At 40.1% G+C, this 20900-nt stretch overlaps 1 protein-coding gene across 1 annotated transcript; it reads right to left on the reverse strand.

Moving 5' to 3' along the window:
* Positions 1–2053: 2053 nt before the first annotated feature.
* Pka-C1 (Protein kinase, cAMP-dependent, catalytic subunit 1) lies at positions 2054–20290 on the reverse strand. Its single transcript, XM_017087948.4, has 3 exons — positions 20104–20290; positions 17211–19233; positions 2054–4868 (listed from the first exon to the last, which is right to left on the reverse strand). The coding sequence occupies exon 2, from the start codon at positions 18561–18563 to the stop codon at positions 17502–17504; it is 1062 nt and encodes a 353-aa protein (XP_016943437.1). The 5' UTR covers positions 18564–19233; positions 20104–20290; the 3' UTR covers positions 2054–4868; positions 17211–17501.
* Positions 20291–20900: the final 610 nt, after the last annotated feature.

Genomic DNA, 20900 nt, shown 5'->3' on the forward strand with positions numbered 1-20900 from the left:
ACACAAAAAGAAAAAAAGACCAGGCCACATGCATATAGATTTCCTCAACCACAATAGGTTGGAGAAATGGCTGGTGGGGAGGGAATCTAATTGGTAAGACGGCGACACATTGAAAAGAGCCGTTTCGCTTTCTTCTCCCTTTGGTTTTTGCAAGGCAAGCCAGAAAAACAATCCACCCAGCCACTCGAGGAGGTGGTGATAGGTGATTTACAGTGAACCCCACTTGAAAGGGCTTCTAGGTCTCAATATTATGAAGCCAATAATACATACTGCAATTACTAATTTAATACAAATATAATTACAATAGGTTGGTATTTATAATTTAAAGTCAAAGGTTTCGTTAATTAGCTAAGCATTTAACTGGTAAACGATAATACCGCATTTGAAGTTAATTCGAAATCAAATTATTGAAAGAATGATTTAACAGATGATTTAATATTGTTGGATAATAATTGAATCAGTTAATTAAAACAGTATGTGCTTATAATACCTAATATCAAAAACATTTTAATAAGCCACTATAGTAATTTCTGCAGCACACTTGTATACTTCTGGTTGAAAGGCATTTCCATGACACCATTATATAACTGGAATTTTCGAGACCCGCAATGCCAAGTGGCATTTGATTATACCTGTCTTCAACTCTTGCATCAAATTTAAGCCGAATTTCCGCCAACTATTCATCGCATTTCCCGAACCAGGTTCCCATTCCCATGGGGTCTTGAGCCGTCTATTTATAGGGGAAATTCGTCTTTGATGTCTCGCACACAAAGCCCGTTCCGATGTTCAGTTGGCCATGTCGGGAATTATTATTTTACGTTGCTGGCCTGCATAAAGGAAAATTCCCTTGCCCCAGGCACACTCGCACACTCGCACACACACAAATCATAAAAGCTGCTTAACTGTCCTTTCGTGCATGTCCTGGCCAACTTAGGGACAAACTTGGCGAAAGGAGCAACCACGGACAAGGAGCCAAAGAGGCTAATGTGAGCGTGGCCGAAAAGTGTTGCTATAAATAACCTTAGACTTGCGGGACGTCCACCTCTCGGTTCCCCCTTCAACCTAACCTCACACTCGATATAAATATGCATATAGTGGGTTCGAGAGTGTTTGGGTTACATATAGCATGTACACACGCCAGCATTTGTCTGCAGCCAAAATCAAGGAAACAAATAAAAACAGTATTTTCCTTTTTTTTATGTATTTTCCCTTCGCTTTTGGCCTGAAATGTGTAATATAAAGGGAAAAGCCGACGGCAAGTGTGTCACACATAGGTGTATGTAGTGGAAAATCGGAAGCGAAGGAAAAACGAAACAAACCAAAAAATTATGCAGAACTTTTTGACAGTCCGCAGTCCTTTTGAGTTTTCTTATTTGCCGCTTCCTTTGTTTTTCTTGTTGGTCGAAAGTTATTTTTCGGGTCCAAAACTTTTGCAATATGGAACAAGCAGACCAACTTGAATCGATACGGATAAAAATGGCAAATGCTCATATCTTAACTGCCCAGGATTATAGAAATTAAAACAAGAAAGTGGATAAACAATGGAAGTTTGCTTTGATTTTCTAAGTTTTAAACTCGTCAAAGCTGGAAAATAAGAAAAGGTAATAGGGAAATTCTAGGCCAGATATTAACCCCAGTAGTTTAAGTATTTTTATATAATGAGAATAGGAAATAAAATTTTTTGAAAACAAATAAGTGAATGTATTGATTTTCTATTTACAAAGTCTAATATAAATGTTTTCTACAAACTTTTACTTAATTTATACACCATATGCGATCTAAGGGTTCAAAAGCTATAGAAAGACCTCTAGCAATTGAAGGGGGTAATAATAAAGAATGTGCAGCGCAGATGTTTTCCTTTTTTAGAATTTGCTCATGAAATTCCATTGGCATACATACTCGTTTAAGATGCTCTTTGAGCCAGACAAAAACGAGGTAACGGACAGCTGTTAGCAATACCAATCTCCAGTTTCACTTTGAAACGCCTTGACAAATCCCCCCAACTCCCCCAAGATGGTTCTCCATCAAACGGCTTCAATAAGAACGCCCACAATTTGTGTATATATTTTTTAAGGATTTCAAATTCATTTTATTGGTTTTTTTCTTTGTTTGTTTCTTATCCTTTGTGTTTTCTTGTTTCTCTTCCTCTCCTCTTTAAACCATCATTTTACTTATAATTCTTTTACTTTTCGCAAATTTGTTTTTTATTGTATGCTTGTTTGTTGTGTTTGTTTGGTTGTTTTTGTTTGTTGTTTTTTAAAGACTTTTCATCTTATTTGTTGGTTTTTAAATATATATATATTTGTATATATATGCACTTGCTATATAAACTTAAATGTATAAACTAAATTAAATAACTTGAATTTTGCTTTCTCATCTTGCGTTCTGGTTCCTGTCACATATATAGTATTCATATATATATTTATTCTGTTAATATGTACCTCGCACGCACTCACATGAAACAACAACGAAAAGGTTTCCTCACTTCTGGCTAACCTAACCGAACAAACTTTTTGACTGAGGGGGAAGCTTAAAGAGTAAAAAAAAGGATAGATGATATATTAAAAGTAGTACAAATTAGTGCATAAGGTATCTTTAATACAAGAACGTAAAGCATTCAAATCGTTAGTCAGATAGTAAAGCTCAGGTTGGGCTCCCCAGATACTGTATCTGCACATTTAAAGAACAGTGCCAACAGCCACCGTAGAAAGTTAACTAACACAAAACAAAAATTGCACAAAATTAGAGGTCGACTCCCTGCTCTCTCTTACTGCACATATGTTTCGAATATATATATTTAGTTTCATATATCCACATTAAATTTTTATGCTCAGACTACGTAGATTATTTTCAGAATATGCTTATGTGTTTTGTCCGTGTGTTTGTTTTTTTGGTGTGGGTGACTGACAAAGGACACAAATCAAAGGATCGCCGATGGTTCTTCAAACAAACTAGTCAGAAACACATAAACATGTGTATGTTTCATATAAAGGGGAGACAATTTGGTTGTGATGTGAACATTTCGTGGCTACAAACATCGTCTTCTTACTCGATTGATTTCGGTTTCTTTTGCTTTGTTTACTTTTATTTACCATTAAATTTAGATGCTTAATTAATGCCTATTTATGACTTTTGTCTCGCAACTAGTTGAACAAATAATCATAGAAAACATAAAAAGTATTTATAAATTAATTTTATTTATTACGATCCCGAGTTGCTCTCGCTCTTTATATCTCTCTTCTCACAACAACAACATAATTTAAAAGTCTTGACTTTTAAAAATAAATAATAACAGGGAAAGGAGTGCGGAGAGGTGCCATTTAAAAATGAAAGGTAGCTTGGAAACGATTTCGATATCTCCTACGGCCAGGCAATTAAAACGATTTCCACACCCCTCCGCACATAACGAAACAATAAATATACTCCGATATCCGATCGATATTTACTTGAATATAACTGCTATAGTTGCCTTTTTTCCTCTTCATTTCTCTCTGCTCCAAATTACTATACTTAGCACATGATATTCTCTTTGTTCTGCTCTTGGTAAGTATAATGCTTCAATCTTTGTGTATATATAGACATGACTCCGTCGACATCTTCGGCATCCGCTTCTTCTTTAATTCCATTAATGCTAAGTTTTATACGTTTTATACACACAAATTTCAGTTGATTTTTTTTTGTTTGTTTTCTTTTTGTTTTACGTGGCTTAAAGTTAAACATTTAGATTTGTTTTTTGTTTACTTTATATATTTCTTGCTGCGTTTCAAATGTTTCTTGCTGTTGTTACTTTACTTGCTTTAGAGTTCTGAGTAGTTGATGTGGTTCCTTGCGATTAGTGGATGGATGGATAACTATCTATGAGTGAGTGCGCATATCTGTAGGTGCTTGGATTATGAGCACTATGTTCTGATTATGGTTCCCGAATATGTTGCTGGTTGTGGTTCTGGTTCTGGTTTTACGGGGCGGGCGGTTGGTTTATTGTTGCACGTCGTCGCTGATTGTACAACATTTATATACGCGAATATATATATGTAAATATCTAGAGACATGTCTACGGTAAAGACGCCAAATTGTCGGGGCTACGTGAACTCAAGCTCGCTTAGCGGGAAGGCGGGGGGCAAAAGAGCGTCCAGTGGGGCTGGTCAACTCCGGACTGATTTCACTGGTCACCTGTGGTCACCTGGTTCACCTGGTTAACATGGTTCACCGACGGGTGTCCTCATTCGGCGGCGACTTTTGCTTTTGGTTTTTCTGCGGGCTTCAACTCGTTTCTGCTCTTTCCCGTACACATAACACCTTTAATTTATCGTAAGATTTGCCTGCTTCTTTGTTTGCTTGTTGATGTTGCTTTTTTTTTGTCAAGCACACTGTGTGCGCCATAATTTTTGTGTTAAATTTAACCTTTTGTATTTCATTTAAAAATTATTAAAGCGTTTTATACTCTCAACTTGTTGTTGCTGCAGCTGACTGAGTGACCGATCTGGATCGATCGAAATGAAATGAAATTCTTTAGCCCTGGCTTAGATGACAACTCTCCTGGATTTCCTCTTGTGTTTTTCCTTACTTTTCCTTAACTTTTCCACTTTCGCTTTGTTGCTGGTTCTTTATCGGTTCCTCTTGTATTCTTTAGTTAAGACTAAGCTACGTTTACAACTAAATATCTGTAGTCTCGTGGTTAAATACGCTATATGTTATGAATGAATATTAATGTGTAAGTCATTATTTTATCGGTTTTTATATCTTGTTGTTTCGGTATCCGGATTTCAAATCGTCTTCCAAGTCCTTCCACTCGGCTTCGCACACTAGATGAAAAGATTGTTCCGGGCGGTGTTTGCTCAAACTGTCCCACTTGAAGACGCAGGGAAATGCTGAAAGAGACAAGAAAAACTGAGTTAGTTGTGTGTCTGCAAACTCAATCAAGCATGCATTTGCATAATTCACAATTTATTGAGCTCGTCTCGATCGGCTTTGACTTCTTCCGATCCGGTCCCATAGCCACCCAACCTTGACTCGAAACCCCGACTGTACTTCCTACTCGGGTTTCTTAACCTCTGCCGCACATCAAATTAAGCTCAAGCATACCCGCTAACTTATTCCGCACACGAAACTACCGAAAGTCAAAGCGAATCGATTCTTTTAATATGTTTAATTTGGTTCGTGGCTATTTCTAGTTTCTCCACTTGCTGAGGGCATTCAGCTGGGTCAAGGCCGTTTCTATGAGTTTAGAGAGCCAAAGAACTAGGGTGAGTGAACGTATTTGGGTGACTGGACTTGTTAATTTGTTGGTGAACATAAAAACTTTACAAATAAACAAAGTTATGTGTTTGAAACTGTTTTACAAATTTAAGACTCTTAAGATGGTATAGCAACTTTGTTAATAGCTACTAATATTGCGATCAACAATTGTATTTTAACCCTGTTTATGGGCTATCAAAAAAAGCTTATATCAAGTTGTAAAATAGGATACCATTGATGACGCTTCTTGGCCATCGAAGCAGATGAACGATAACTGCGCTATTAGCACTTGAATTGAACAGTTTATACCAGACCACTCCCACGGAGACAGCGGAAAAACTCCCGCGGGACTGGAGAAATTTTCCCATGTCCCCGGGCATATTGGCATGTTAAAAGTTTTATAGATTTTTCGCCTTATCAGCTCGGCACATGCTTCGATGCTCCACCCCCAGCCATGGGCATCCCATGACGTAAGCGAGCCACAGCAGCGTGCTATATTAAATCTCTTACACGAAACACACACTCACTCAGTACAAAAAAAATAGAATAACATGATAAAAAACATTTTCAGACGGCATTTTATCGCTGAAACAAAAAGCGTCACTGAATCGCTGCCGCTGCACCCACGCAAAGGTAGCCCTATAGTCGTATAGATACAGATACACACGTTCGGGTATCCGAAACCGGAGAGGTGCAGTGCAGTGTACCCAGCTAAGGTATCGTATGTGAGTTGGTGGAGTTTGGCATTGAATTTACAAGAGATCTTTTGTCTGCCATTGTCTCGAATTACATAAGGCCAAAAACCGAACATTTATGGCCAACAAGCGATTGCAAAGGGGGGAGTAGGAGGCACATTACGTGAGCCAAGTAACAAAACCAATTGACGCAACTTTCACCCATCCAGCGATCGAGACTGCCCTTGAAGCTACCCCAAAAAATATCCAACTTTAATGTAAGGAAAGTAAACCTATTTATTATTGATATGAGAAACTATAAAGGCTTGAAAAGTACACGAGAGACGGAACCACTGAAATATTCATAAATCTCTTTCTTGCATAAAACATTCAAAGTTGCCTCGAACAAATCTGAGAACTCATTTGGTGTAACAAGTTTTCCGAGGGCTTCAAACTTGTCTGAGAACTCAGTTGAATGGGTTTGAGGAGGGCCCAGCTAGAAGATACAAAATGGAATGGTGGCAGGTGAAATCTTGGCAACACATTTGACCTCCACGCAATGACAAAATTGTTGCCAAAAAGAACAATCAAAATATATTTATAACGAACGGGAATAAGAAAAAACGCGGATACTTAAATCATATGAAAAATAAATTAATTTATATAAGATATTTCTCTTAATTCAGCCTCTTCACAGCTTGGCGCAAAAGACGAAACCATTTCAATAAATCAGCCAAAAAGCAAGACAACCACAGTGGACAAGACGAAAATATCTTTAGATATATAAGTAGATGCATATACAATCTATAAATGAACATATTTCACCGAGATGTATATCTAGGAAAATATTATGAAAATTGTGTTCGACCAGCTGCTGTTTCTGTCGCTTCAATGCCTTGCCCCAAAAAACTCCTGAAAAATACTCTCCGATACTCCACTCCCAAACCTCTTTTGTATCTTTCTTTTGTTACACAAGTTATTTACATATTTCGGGGCTTATAAATATTGCAGCCCACCCACATACAAATGATTTTTCACTTTATTTATAGTTAGCTCATTCATTTGCTTCGAAAAACTCGACCATTCGACTGACTGACTCACTCCGAAAAATCCTACAATCGAGCTTTCACATTCAGGTAAGTAAGTCTGGCAAGGAGTCAGTTGCCGCGTTTCCCTTGTCGGTAATTACGCATTTTTAAAATGCAGTCTGTGTTGGGTAGCCATCAAATATTCAAGGGCTGGAGGCAAGGGAACCGACACAGCTTTTACTATATGGGCGGCAGAAATGGAATGTGTCGTTGTCCCAACCCCAGTCCCTGTTTTCTGTTTTCAGTCCCAGGTCGCAGTCGTTTGGCCTTTTCTAAAATGCACAGAACACTAAACACACACGTAGGAAAAGGCAGAACTAACGAGACCAAAGTCGAAAACTATGTCAGCAATCTTCAGCTCGTTCCTAACATCTAAACACATCATCAACTGCTTTACTCTGCCTTAAAATTGTACATTTGAAAAATGTATTTCTCTTGAATTTTACAAATTTAAAGTCAGTAGGTTTTTTTAAGGGGTTTTATTTAGTAGTTTGTTTGAAATTCATACTCCATAAAAGACAGTCATTTTGATACTGAATTCATATGTATAATATGAATGGCAAATACGATTTTGAGTGCACTTATGTGTGGGAAATCTTGCGAATCAAGGGGAATAGAGTTTATAAAAGTTTATTCCAGGGACTCTGTCAAGACTCAGCAAACTTAATTAGCTCGTATTGATTGGAAAAATATGTTCCCAAATCTCACATCCTTTGAAAGAAGAACCAATTCGACTTATGACTCCGGACTTGTTGAACACATCAATTACAGAATGTTTTTCTTGGAAATTTAGTTGGAAATGAGAGCAGTTCAGAGACACACAAAATAACTGAGATGAGAAAATGTCAAAGTTCAACACATCAATTAGACGGTTACATATGAAACTCTTTTTTCTCCTCTCCCTGATTGGGAAAAATCCCCTTAATTCCTTTCAAATGCTTCCAAGTTAACCATTTCACTCTTCCACTTGAATGCCCTCCGGCGGTTTCCTTTGGACTTCGTCACTGGTCAGTCAGTGGAACGTTCGACTTGCACTGACTCCGAGTTCAATAAACTCCAAATAAAGGAGATCTGCAATTTGCAATTCACATTCGGCGCTTTTGTTGTTCCCAATTCAGTTCTGGTCATTCTCACATCCAGACACTCGCTTTGAACCCTCAACTTTGTTTAATAACAAAACAAATGCAATGGGAAAATAAAGCAGAGGGGTGAAAAGAAAATTGGCGAGTGAAAGAACACAGAATTGGAATGCGAGTGGGGATCGGCATGCCAATTATCAAGCTATCGAGGCACCCTCCCATCGATACTTGGCCACCGCTCGTAAATCAAAGTGTGGAAAAGTTTTGGGCCATTGGGCGAGTAAAGTAAATAAATGGATAGAGGCTCTCTTGCCGTATCTAATGTCAATAAACTTTTTGGCTTTGAAATCAAATCAATTTTCATGCCAAGCGAAAGCGGGCAGACGTCGTGATAGGACAGGAAAAGCGGAAAAGTGGGAAAAGGCGAGGATGAGGCCACACAAAAAAGGGAAAATCGATGCCGGCCCTCAAGACAAATCAATTAAAATGAAAATTTCACGTATATTATTCTCCTCTGCATTTCACATTTTCACATTTCCACCGAGCCGAAAGAAAATGTCAACGAAACGAATTGAAATGAAACGAACAGGAAACGGAAACATGACAAGCGGAAGGAGGAGGAGCAGAGGCAGGGGGGGTTCAGGGACCGAGGGGGAGGATTGGGGACTACGAAAGCTGATGGGCCGACAACACAGAAGCGCAAATTAAAAGCAAATTTCAATTTTTGCAATGACATTGTCACCGTTTTTGCTGCCGCCACTGTCTCTTTTTTGTTGTAACAAAATTAACTACGAAAGTAATTAAAGGCCAGGGGCAAGGCAGGGCAAGATGGGGCAGGCTGGCCAGGATGGGCAGAAGGGATTGCCGGGGCCGGGTCAACTGGTGCCCGCAGGGAAGGCGTGGGAGAGGGGGGGTCGTTCCAGGGCTGAGAGGTGGCCATTAAAAGACTCAACTTGTCTTGCGCGCGCATGATGGCAATTAACATTACACACTAACGCACCTACTACCGTTGGCCGATCTTATAGTTTTCAGTCGAAATACCCTAGGAAATAACTTCAATGTACTTCAATCTGAAAGATTCATTGTGCATTTTAAGTATAAAGATGACACATTCAATTATCCTAAAAAAATATAAACATAAAAACAAATTAAATATTAAAAATGTTATTGCTTTAACCTTTTGATTATTGCGTTTTTGCTAGTTTATTCATTCAAAAAACTTCTGAGTTATACAAAACAAATCTTTAAAGAAAATGAAAGTTTTTTTTCTTCCTAATATTCGATAAGCATTATCTTACCAAGCAAGGGCTTAGTTTTAGATCTGTTTAATGTTACAGTATTTGGGTTTTTGATTTACCAAACAAATGAACATGTTCACAAGTGATATATATATAGCTATTAAGAACTTAAAATTTGAACTCAATAAACCCAACTTTTTGAATTCCTAATTTGTTATATGCTGTGTACTTTGACTAATTTATGACATATATATTATCATAAATAATAATTTAGTTATAGATGTCTCATCTAAAATTTAATTTAATTCATAACGTTTGTACGTAATCTGATACTTCGTTGACCAATTTGATATGTTTTAAGCCAACTGTATATGTATCTATAATAAGTGTCAAAGCAGAGGATAAAGTTGGCACAAGACCGTAAAAGATTGAAATAAAATGGCCCATAAACTGGGCTTTGGACCACTTTTTAATCAACCCTCGCTGGTCGCACGCCCCCGCACGGGCCAAGGAAGCCACTGGTGATAAAGCAGGGGTGGACGAGGGTGACAGGGGGCTTACACGCAACAGCGCCGCCGGCGACATGGCACACAATTTGTGCGCTGCAATAAAATAAAATTAAAATTTGAAACAACTACGGGGCAGCAACAACACTGAAATATGCAAGTGTAGAGGCGACAACGGGGGGGAGGGGGTTACGAGTGGGTCGGAAAATTCAGTGGGAAGCTGTTTGGCTTCGAGTGTGTGTGTGTGTGGAGTGCACTTGGGCGTATGAGCGATGAGCTAACCCATCGCCATTCATCGTCATTACTTTTTTTTCGCCCCTACATCCCTTTGGTTACTTTCCCATTATTATCTCTTCTCTGCTCTCTTTTCATTCGTAATTATGATAAGACAGTAATTACATTTATCTGCTGCTGGCAGCATTCGACACCAGCAGCTGAGGACAAAGCCAACACTTGGCGGCTTTAATCGCGACCACATTGCGTATGCGTAATATATGCAAACGTGTTGCGTATACGTCATGTTGTGCCAGCCATCGTTTGTCCAAGGTGAGTGCATAGAATTAGTTAAACTATCAGCGGATGGCCTTCGAGTGTTAACTGCTGCGACTAACGCAGCATGAAATTGCCAGGGGGATGCAAATGTGGGAGGGGGGTTGTACTTCTAATATTGCACATGACTCTATAGGTCAAGGACACCTTGGCAGTTGTTTATGAGTGATTAGAAAATGTCAAGCAAGTGACGCAAATGACGTCAGCCCAGTCCGAAAGCCTTTCCATGCGTAATAACCCAATTAAATTGAGCACATGGAAAATAAAGAATAAATTAAAGGCAGCGAGCAAAGAAAAGAGTAAGAAACCTTAATAAACGAGGGCGGGGTAAAGTGTTTTGTCACACAAAAGATTGATGATTCAATTAAGGCAAAAAGAAAGAAAAATGGCAAAGGAAAAAGGTTCAAGTGCAGACCTTTCACAACAACCCCCCCCCCCCCCCCTCGTTTTGTTTGGTGTAGTTCTTTGTGAGTGAGTGTTTAAGAAATAAAAGCACAAAAACCCACACAAATAATTAATCAATAATTACGCCTTGCGTGAGCAAAGGCAAAGAGAGCTGGGCTGGAAAAAAAATAAATTCATTTATTTGCGGCCACCTAGCACCTGGCCTCTAATGCCCCCACCCCACCACCACGCCCCCTCGAGAGCCGCCCTCTTTCAATGTCAGCCCAGCAGCAAAAACAACAACAATTATTATTGATTACATGTCAATTGTATTGAATTTGCGGGAAAGAGACAGTGGCCCCCACCAGCACCGCATTCTAATTGTATTCCTGTGCCTGGTTTTTATCAAATTCAATTAGACGCACGACTATAGCTGTAATTGTGTGTTAGCCGTCAGAGGGAAAATATATGTAGGTCTATGTGAACTGGGTTCAGATGGGGAGTCAATAAAGCGTCTGTTATTTTGTGGTCTTTGTTATCAGGACACATGGAAATGAATGCATCGAAGCGATGACGATGATGTAACTTGCAGAAACTGGCACACCAAACTATTCCGACTTTATCAAAGACCTCCATGGCATGGGGTGCATATTCTTAACCCATTTCCAAAGAAAACCAAAGAACACAAATTAAAAAAAGAAAAAAAACTGTCGTGCCAACCAGAAATGCTGAGAAACTTGGGTAAAAAGTTGGAAAAAACTATGGAGCGGGTAACCGCATAAATATGAATCTAATAACTCTCTTTGTTTGCTCTATCTCGTCTCCGTTCTTATCGCCCAACCAGCCAGCTGTTGTTTGGTCTTAGCTTACGCCCAAGTTTTTGTTTTAGTTTTCTAGCCCATTGTCAACAGCAACAACCTCTCTCATATGACAACTGGCGTCAATAAGTATTTTTAATGATTCCATGCCGATAAGACCTCAAGGGGTAACACTCCACAATGTCGGTTTGCTTTGCCACCCGTACGCTTTGCACAATTTTCCATTTTTTATCAACGAAAGTCCACACTACAGACATTTCCCTAGACTAAATTGAATCAATGAATTTTCAATTCGCAGAATTTCGATAGCGAGAAAACGTGAAACGCGTATGTAATTTTATAAAATTTTTAATTGGAACTCTCTATTTTTTGTCGCGCCTGTAAATTTAGCATGAAGTCATTCCTCTCTGTCGTATCCATGTGTACATAGCACCTGTCCATAAATAACTGGCGGTAAACAACGGGGATTGGGGAATAAAAACGAAAACTAAAACAGAAAATTTCAATTTTCATTGTGCAGCGTTTTTCCATTTTCAATTCTATTTTATTTGCACATAAATTCTGAATGAAAATTGCTGGTTACTGTGCGGGACAGTCGGACAGATGGAATGGCAGGCGTTAAGGGGGAGGTATGACTGAAAAAGTTCGCGTTTATCTCACAGATACACACCGCATAAGAACGTGAAAAAGCATGTACCTCGAACATTAGATGCGCTTTAATCAAGTGGAAAGATTGGATTGGAGAAAACCCCTCTGCGAAGCTTTTTTAACTTAGTATAAAGTGCTACAAATGCTTTAGACTTAACAGTGTGCTATTTAAACTAAAAGGTTTTTATGTATTCTTTATCCGAATATAATAAATACATTTATTTTCCTGACTGTTTTTCAAGAAATACAATAGCGCGATAAAGATTTAGTTCGATAGTATTATCGATAGCTATTCCCACATCCATAATTAAGATAAACTTGAAGGCGAATGGGGAATATAATATATATTATAAATATTATTATATATTATATATTATAAAGAAAAAAGTTGACCGGTTGTATACAATTTATAAAGATTAAATTAGCTAATCTTATCGACACGACATCCAAAAATAAGATGAATTCTAAGAAAAACAGAATATCGGCACCCAGATCAATAAAAGAAAAGACAAACAATTGAGTGACCGGAAAAGCTATGATCCACATGCACCGATCCTGATCGAAAACATATACTTTATGGGGTCGCAGTCCCCTTCTCTCGCTGCGAAAACACAAAATGCCCTCGCATTCCACAAGAACGTATTATCGTACTAGGGAAAGAGTAGCGAAAATAAATAAACAGCGACTACAATTTTGAAAGCAAAACGACGAAAATAATTGCACAAATGAAACAGAGGGAAAAAGACGTGAAAAAAAGGCAAAAAATTAAAACGAGCACAACATGGCGAACGAAGCTGCCGCCGACGTGTGCGTTATTTAAATGATTTTGCCAGTTTGCCTCGCTGTGGCTGTCTCAATTTAAATGTTTTTTATAGCCTGCATTCGGCGACTGCCGCTCCTAACATTTTCAAAGGGGATCGCAGGGGTCCCAGGGGGCTAGGGAGCCCCAAAAGACAGACTGAGACGCACACACACACAAGCGAAACCAGTTTGCAAAAGTGAGACGGAAAAACCAAACCAAACCAAACGAAATGAAACGAAGCGAAAAAGTTAACAAAATCAACAAACACAATTAAGGCAAAGGCAGAAATCGTTTAATTTATTCTTGATGCGTATGAAAACGAAAATACAATTTGAGCTTTGCTTTGCCTTCTTTTTCGCTCTTTTTCTGGATGTGCTTCCTTTGCATATTGCTCATACGTCGCGTTGACTCAGTCAGTCAGTCTCTCACAGATTACACAGAACAAAAATACTACAAATTAAAGCCATTTATACATATAAAACAAAAACTTTAATTTATTGTTTTTTAAAAAATTATGTTTGAGTTATAAAAAAATAACATTTAAATAAAGTAAAAACCAGTCAGTCTATACACAGAAAAAATTACGTTAAATTAATAAATAAAAACAACATTTTTTGGTTTGTTTTTAAAAAAACATTAAAAAAAATAAAAACCCCTCAGTCTTTAACAGACTACACAGAAAAAACTCAGAAAAATGTAATACAGCAATGATTATATATTTTATTTGTTTTTTTAGTGTACAAAATAAGTATTTCTATGTGCTAAAAAATTAGCCGGAATTTTCTATAATGTTAAAATTGAATAAAAACAAATTTTAAATAAGGTTTATCTATTTCTTTTTTTACTCCCTGTTTACATGACAATTCTAAATTACGTATAACCCATATTAAAATAAAGAAATTACCACTTTAAAAATAATTTCATACACATAGTAATACCTATATATTAACTCTCAATCTGAACACAGTCTAAAATTTTTTTGCAGTGAACCACCATTTCTTTTATTGTCCTGCCTTCAGGAATGAAAATGGAATTGGTCACCGGGGGAACCAGCACCATTTATCTTATTGACTACTCGGAAAATTCCGGGGTTTCCCCCGCCCGTTGACTTAATTGCTTTCTCCGCTTTACGACCATTGTCTTGCTATCTCTGGGTTATTGTTGCTACCGCCATTTACTTGGCTTGGCCGCAGTTGCAGCGCGTGCGTGATGGCAAAAGCTCGATTTGAGGGCACTGTTACAAGGCTGCCCGGCCTAGTCGGTTGGTCTACGGCTGTCTGCGATCCACCAAACCAAACCAAGCCCCCGTTTCCCCCCGCCACCTCCTCCACAATCAGCCCAAAATTGGCCAGACAACGTCTCAGACTCACAAGCGCGTTGGCAGTTGCATTCTTTGTGTGTTTCAAGCACCGCCAAACTGACTGCTAAACTTGGCTTGGTCTAGGTGCTTATTGGAGCACGACGAATGCGTGTCGAGACCATGTTGCAGCACTTCTGAGAACAAGTTTGCTCAGCGACATCCAGCTGGGAGCTGAACTTTGGCTCCAATGTGCTCCAAATGTCTTCCAAATGCCAGAAGCAAGCAGACTAACAGTACAATCAAGTTATTAAACAGGGAGATACGCCTCAAAAACTGGGTTTTGTTCAACGAAAATTTAATTAGACTCCAGCTAGACAAATACATGAACTAAATTAATATGCTTAAAGGCTTATAGTAATAATTTGCCATAAAATGCTAGACTTTTGTATGCAATTTGACCAACCAGAAAATTCTTAGGAAATATTCTAGGAGTGATTTTGCAAATTCCATTTGCATTCATATCATAATCTAAGAAAATTATCAAATTAATTAGTTTTAAACAACATTTAAGCCAACATTTCGGAAAATAATATTATCTTGGTGAGAGAGAAAGCTCTCCTTATTTATTTAATAAGGTTATTTTTTTGTTTTTACTTAGTCTGCTTCCGATTTTTCTCTAAGAATCCCCACTGTAGAGGCAGAAGCCTTTAGCTCGTTGCCATAGGCCATAGCAAAAGTTTAATTAGCTTATCAGTGAAAATCGTAGACTAGGGCGTGCCTCCCAATCACCCCACTCCCAACTGGATTCTCTCCTGATAGCGTTGCCCGCTCCCCCACCGCTCTGCCCACCTCCTGAGAATTGATAAACAATCAGAAAAGCCGTCAAGTTAATGTAAATAAGTAAACCTAATGCCCGATACTTAGTACCCATGACTACGGAGACTAATTGACTTGGCCCAAAACAAATGATTGATGGCCTTCTCGAGCAGCAAGCTGGCAGAAAAAACCAACAAAATGATTATAATTGGTGCCAATAAAAGTGTAGACGACACATGTCGCATGGAAATACGAGGGAATCGGAGGAGCAACATACATAGATAGCTTGGAGAATCCACACAACTCTTTTTGGGGCTAGGCCAAAGGTCGGGGCAAGGTCATGGTTGACGATTACCGCATATATTAGGGCATTTTTCCCTTTGATCTGCCATGGAATATAGTTGCTGCATGACCACCAAAGCATTTCCCCAGAATTTAGAAAAACTCATCTTGATTGCGTTTCTGTTAGTTAGTTAGTTTTCCACATTTCCACAATTTCTAAACTTTATGCGGCTTTCGCACGCAGCTCTTGCTTTTGTTTTGCTCTTGATGTTTGGACGTAAAACTTATTATAATTTATTAATTACCAGCAGCGTTTTGGCTTTGATAAAAGAAACACAATTTCGGTAATGGCCAACGGACACGCAATAGGGAAAAAAAAGAAACGGCGAATAATTCATAAAATAAAAGATATATTTCTTTTACTGCGCTTTGCTTTGACATTATTCATGGCTTTCTCTCCCCTTCTTGCTAGCCTTTGAAATGGGTCAAGTATGAATGACTAAATTTCTGTGAAAACTGTGGAAGTCCCAGGAAATTAAAAATGGGAAAGCTTATTCGCAATTTAATTAAAGCCAGAACATTTTAAGAAAGAGATAGAGCCCAGAGAAAAGTTGAGTGGATTTTCAAAAAAGCTTTATCACTAGACTCTCAACTTTAATGCATATTTAATGAATATAGAATTTACAACCCTCACAACTTCTGTGTAAATTTACTTAAATCACAAAGAATTCCTTTGAACGTAATTGGTTTGCATTGTTACTATCAGTTGTCTAGTTAGGAAGATTAGACTCTAATGAATTACAACCAGTTGTTACAGTTTGCGTTTACGATGGCATTCTGAAGCTTAGTGCAATCAATGATTCGATGTTTACGGGCATTACGGACATAGACCTTTGGGGGTTCGGCTCTGAGTAAGTAGTGGTCATGCTCGACTTTTCTTCTACTCGAAAAACATCACGTAGGGACAGCAGCCGATGGAGAACATCCGAGTATTGTATATAAGCCAAGTCACCGAGGGAAACTAATTAAAAGAATTCCGTGTACGAGCAACTGTCGCGGGCAGAACAATTGACGGACGAGCTGAAATGCCTTTGTCTCATAATCAACTCTCTGACACTCACTTTGCGGCTCCCTCTAGAACAAGCAAAAACATTCCACTGAAAGCAATCAATCAATCAAGCCGCTCGTCCATCAATCTCTCTAAACCTAAAGTCAAAACAAAAACAAACCTGGAATACCCTTGCCCTGAATACCCTTCTCCATCGCGAATCGTTACCGAAGAAAGTACGGAATACAGTCAATAGATAAATATCCCATCCGCAAATGGTGAGAAATAGCCTTCTGTGTGAATTTGCAGATTGATATATGGCATAATAAATAAGGATCTTGACTTTCCCTATACATCTCTGGATGTCAATCGTAATTTTTCTTTTAAATGAAAGGCCTATTTGATTATGCCATTTTAAAGCGTAATAATATCTATTGACAAAATGGATTTACATAATTACTAAGTGTTAAAAAAAGAAAGAGCGCTTTCAGTAGTGTAACAGAAAATAAACTGAATTATTAGAATAAAAATATTTTTATTATTCAACGATATTTACAAAAGCTAAAAAATAAGATGCAATGTGAAAAATCGACGCAAAAGAGTAAGACACACTTTGGAATGGTGTTTTGATTTAGTAATTCAATTATTTAAGCCAGGCTAAGGCACTCGGATCGAAAGGTTGATAGCTCAGCCTATAAATTGCAAAACCCCCAACAGTTTCATATATTGTCTCGCATACTTACGTTGATGTAAGTTGTTGTGTTTGGTAAGAAATCCAATGTTGGCAAAAGTGTGGATGTGGAGTAGATGCAGACAGATAGATAGACGCAGATGTGGTGGTTGTTGTGTTGTGGGGGGCTGTTACAGTTGTTGTAGTTGTAAGTAGTAGACATATAGACAAGACGACGACAACGACGATGAGGACGTGGTCCGCGATGCCACGGCGGTGGCAACAGCAGGAGCAGTTGCAGATACAATTGCAGTTGCAGACGCCTGCAGAACGAGGGGATTGGGCTGACTGGCGAAGAGCTCCTCTAGAATTCAGCAAACTCCTTGGCACACTTCTCGGTGCTGGAGATCCGCAGCGCCTCCTCCTCGTAGTCGTCGAAATTGCTCGTATCGCCGGGACCCTTACACCGCGGAATGAACGGCGCCTCGATTTTCTTTTGGAAGATCGCAATCCAGTCGGTGGAGGCGAACCACTTTTGGTTCTTAATATCATTGACGCCCGCCTTCAGATTGCCGTAGCGCTTGGTCAGGTCCACCTGCAGCAGGTTGCGCAGTAGGTCCTTAAGATCGGAGCCAAAGTGCGATGGGAAGCGCACCTTGCCGGAGACGATCTTCTCATAGATCTGGATCGGCTGATCCGCAAAGAACGGCGGGTAGCCGGCTGCCATTTCGTAGACGAGCACACCCAACGCCCACCAGTCGACGGCCTTGTTGTAGCCCTTGGACAGAATGATCTCCGGGGCCAGGTACTCGGGGGTGCCGCACAGCGTCCAGGTGCGACCCTTCACCCGCTTGGCGAAACCGAAGTCCGTCACCTTGAGGTAGCCCTGCGAGTCGATAAGCAGGTTCTCCGGCTTCAGATCACGGTAGATGAGGTCCAGGTAGTGCAGGTACTCGAAGGCAAGCACGATCTGCGCCGCGTAGAAGCGCGAGTGCGGCTCCGAGAAGCGTCCCACCTTGCGCAGATGGGAGAACATCTCGCCACCGGGGACGTACTCCAGCACCATGTAGAGATTGGAGTTGTCCTTAAAGTGGTAGCGCAGCGAGACGAGGAAGGGGAACTGGATGGCCTGCAGGATGCGCTTCTCGTTCAGCGTGTGCTCCACCTGCTTCAGCTTGACCACCTTCTGCTTGTCGAGGATCTTCATGGCATAGTAGTCTTTCGTGGGTTTGTGCTGGACGATCATGACGCGACCAAAGGACCCGGTGCCCAGGGTCTTGATCCGCTCAAAGTCATCGAGGGCGGCGGTGTTGGTCGGATTGCGGCGCCACTTGTCCTCGAACTCCTCCTTGGCCTGCTCGAGGAACTCCTTGACCGTCTCGGCGGCATCGACCTTCTTGTTCGACGTGGTGGCGTTGTTGCCCATCTTGGAGATGGTACCCGTTAGCGATGAGAGGCGGAAGGTTGCGCTGGCCGACACCTGGGCCTGATCGTCGCCGGAGCTGCTTGCTGCTGCGCCTCCTCCTCCTCCGCCGCTTGTTCCTGCTCCGCCGGAATCCGCTGCCGAACCGGGCGGATGCGGAACTATGTTGGGACTCTTTGAGGAACTGCTAGCCTGGTCCGCTGGGGGTCCTGCTGCCGCTCCTGCCGCGCCCGCTCCTCCCGCTGCCGCTCCGCCCTCCTCCTCGCAACTGGACTGCGCCTGTAGCTTGCCCTCGCCGGATGAGGAACTATGATGGGACTTTTTCTTTTTAAGGAACTGCAAAATGGACTTAGCTATTTTGCCGAGTTACGGTACAACGGTGCGGATGAAATTGTTGCTCCTTCGGGGCCAAAGAGAGCTTCTCACAGGAGCTCTCTTTCTTCGCTGGTTATCCTGGTTTTATGGGATTTTAGGTTTGGCTTTTGAAGGCGCTTGGTTTAGACGCGTTTAAATTCTGGTTTTAGCACGTTTGCGTATTGGTTTTATTGGGTTTTTTTTGGTTTTTGTTTTTATTTACTGGGTCTTAAACTAGTTTTACACTTTAGGCTTAGACTAACATTTGGTTTAACACTTTAGGTTGCTTATGCTCGCGATTTACTCTATTTTTGAGAAGCTGCAAAGAGAAACGGAAGAGAAAACGGCACAGATTAGCGGGAAATTCGGTATAGGCTAAAAATAAGAGTCCAGTTTTCCGAGATCTTTAACTGCTTTTCGCTCTCTTGAATTATTCACTCGGTTTTTGTTCTCATAGCGCTTTGTTGGCACTTTTTTAGAGTTCGAAAGCAGCTTTTAATCACTGAATAAATAAGCTAAACAAAATCACACATAAACTCGAATTCAGAAAATAATAAAAATAAGGGTGGAGAGAGGAGAGAGGAGGGGAGGCGGGTGAGCAAGAGAGAGAGCGAGAGGAGGCGATTTTCGATCGTGTCAAGTGTCAAACAGCTGATGATATTAGTGCCAGCTCACTCGCTCTCACGCATTCGCACGCACTGCTGCCTCTTCTTTTCTTTTACCCTCTCATTTTTGTCTATTTAAATTATTAAATACGCTTTTTTTGCACTGTCTTTTGCTTTGGCTTCTGTTTTTTCATTTTCTTTGCCTTTGCTTCTTTACATTCACTTGAGTGCGCGCGTGTGTGTGCGCGAGTTAATGTGCATGTGTATGCGTTTCTGGTTTTATTTTGCGATCTCTTTTCAGCGCTCTCTTCGCAGGCACTTTTCCACATTTCGCACACTTTAAATTAGTTAAATTGGCCTTTATTGCTCGGTGTGCTAAATTTTCGCCTTTCGATTTGGGCATAAAAAATCCCGTGGTTTAAACAAACACAATCGCACACGCATACACACACAGCGCTCGCTCGCGCACACAGACACACACACCCGCACACAGATTGGATAATCGATTTTTTTACGTTCGTTTCCTTTTTTGAGTTTGTTTTTTGACTTTGCTTTGCGATTCGATTCTCGCTGCGCGAAATTACCTTTTTGCAATTTAACGACTACGATGCCAGCGATTTGAAAACACTTTCAGAAATATGCCTCGACTTTCCGATCGATTTGATGCACTGTAGCTGCGGATTGATGGCTTAGATTAAAAATACCCGCATAGCCGCCGAACCGAGGTTTCCCGTCCAACACGTTCAAAATTTTTTTTTGACTGAGTGGTGTGGCCGCGGAACCATCAATGCATCATGCCGTGCGGCGAAAATATACCATTTTTACGTTTTCAAATACCCCGAAAATATTCCGAACGGTCACGCTGCGAAGTAATGTTAACTAACAGAAAAACCCTCTGCGTATGCGCTTTTTTGACCGCAGCTCTGTTGCCACTGTTTACTAACACGCCATCTATAACAGCCCCGTTAAGTGTCAGCCAACTTCAAAAGGATAGTAAAGAGAGAGAAAGGGTGCAAAGAAATATATTTTTCTAAAACAAAACACAGCAATAATATTCCACAAGTCAATCTGCAAATAAATGCGCGTTACTGAGGCCACCCAGCGTTTACTTATACGTCACATACAACTTCAAAAACAGAGAAGTTCCAGCCGGAAGTTTGGCAACGCATTCAAAAAAAATCTTTTAGATCGTATTGCATACAGTGCATCCAGATGCATTCGTCGCTTCCCAATGGCTAGCATTTACATGTGCATTCCGGAATGCATTAAAATCAATGTTTATTTATTATCATACATGTTCCCTAGTAAATGGAACGGGAAAGGTAATCGAAGAGGAAGATGATCTTGGTGAGAATTCCCTATAAAAGAACGTGTTCCAAAA

Source organism: Drosophila suzukii, chromosome 2L (genome assembly GCF_043229965.1).
Source record: "Drosophila suzukii chromosome 2L, CBGP_Dsuzu_IsoJpt1.0, whole genome shotgun sequence".
NCBI lineage: Eukaryota > Metazoa > Arthropoda > Insecta > Diptera > Drosophilidae > Drosophila > Drosophila suzukii.

Bases quoted from the DNA above. Each gene is read 5' to 3' on its own strand.
- Pka-C1 (XM_017087948.4), bottom strand. From the start codon at position 18,563: ATGGGCAACAACGCCACCACGTCGAACAAGAAGGTCGATGCCGCCGAG.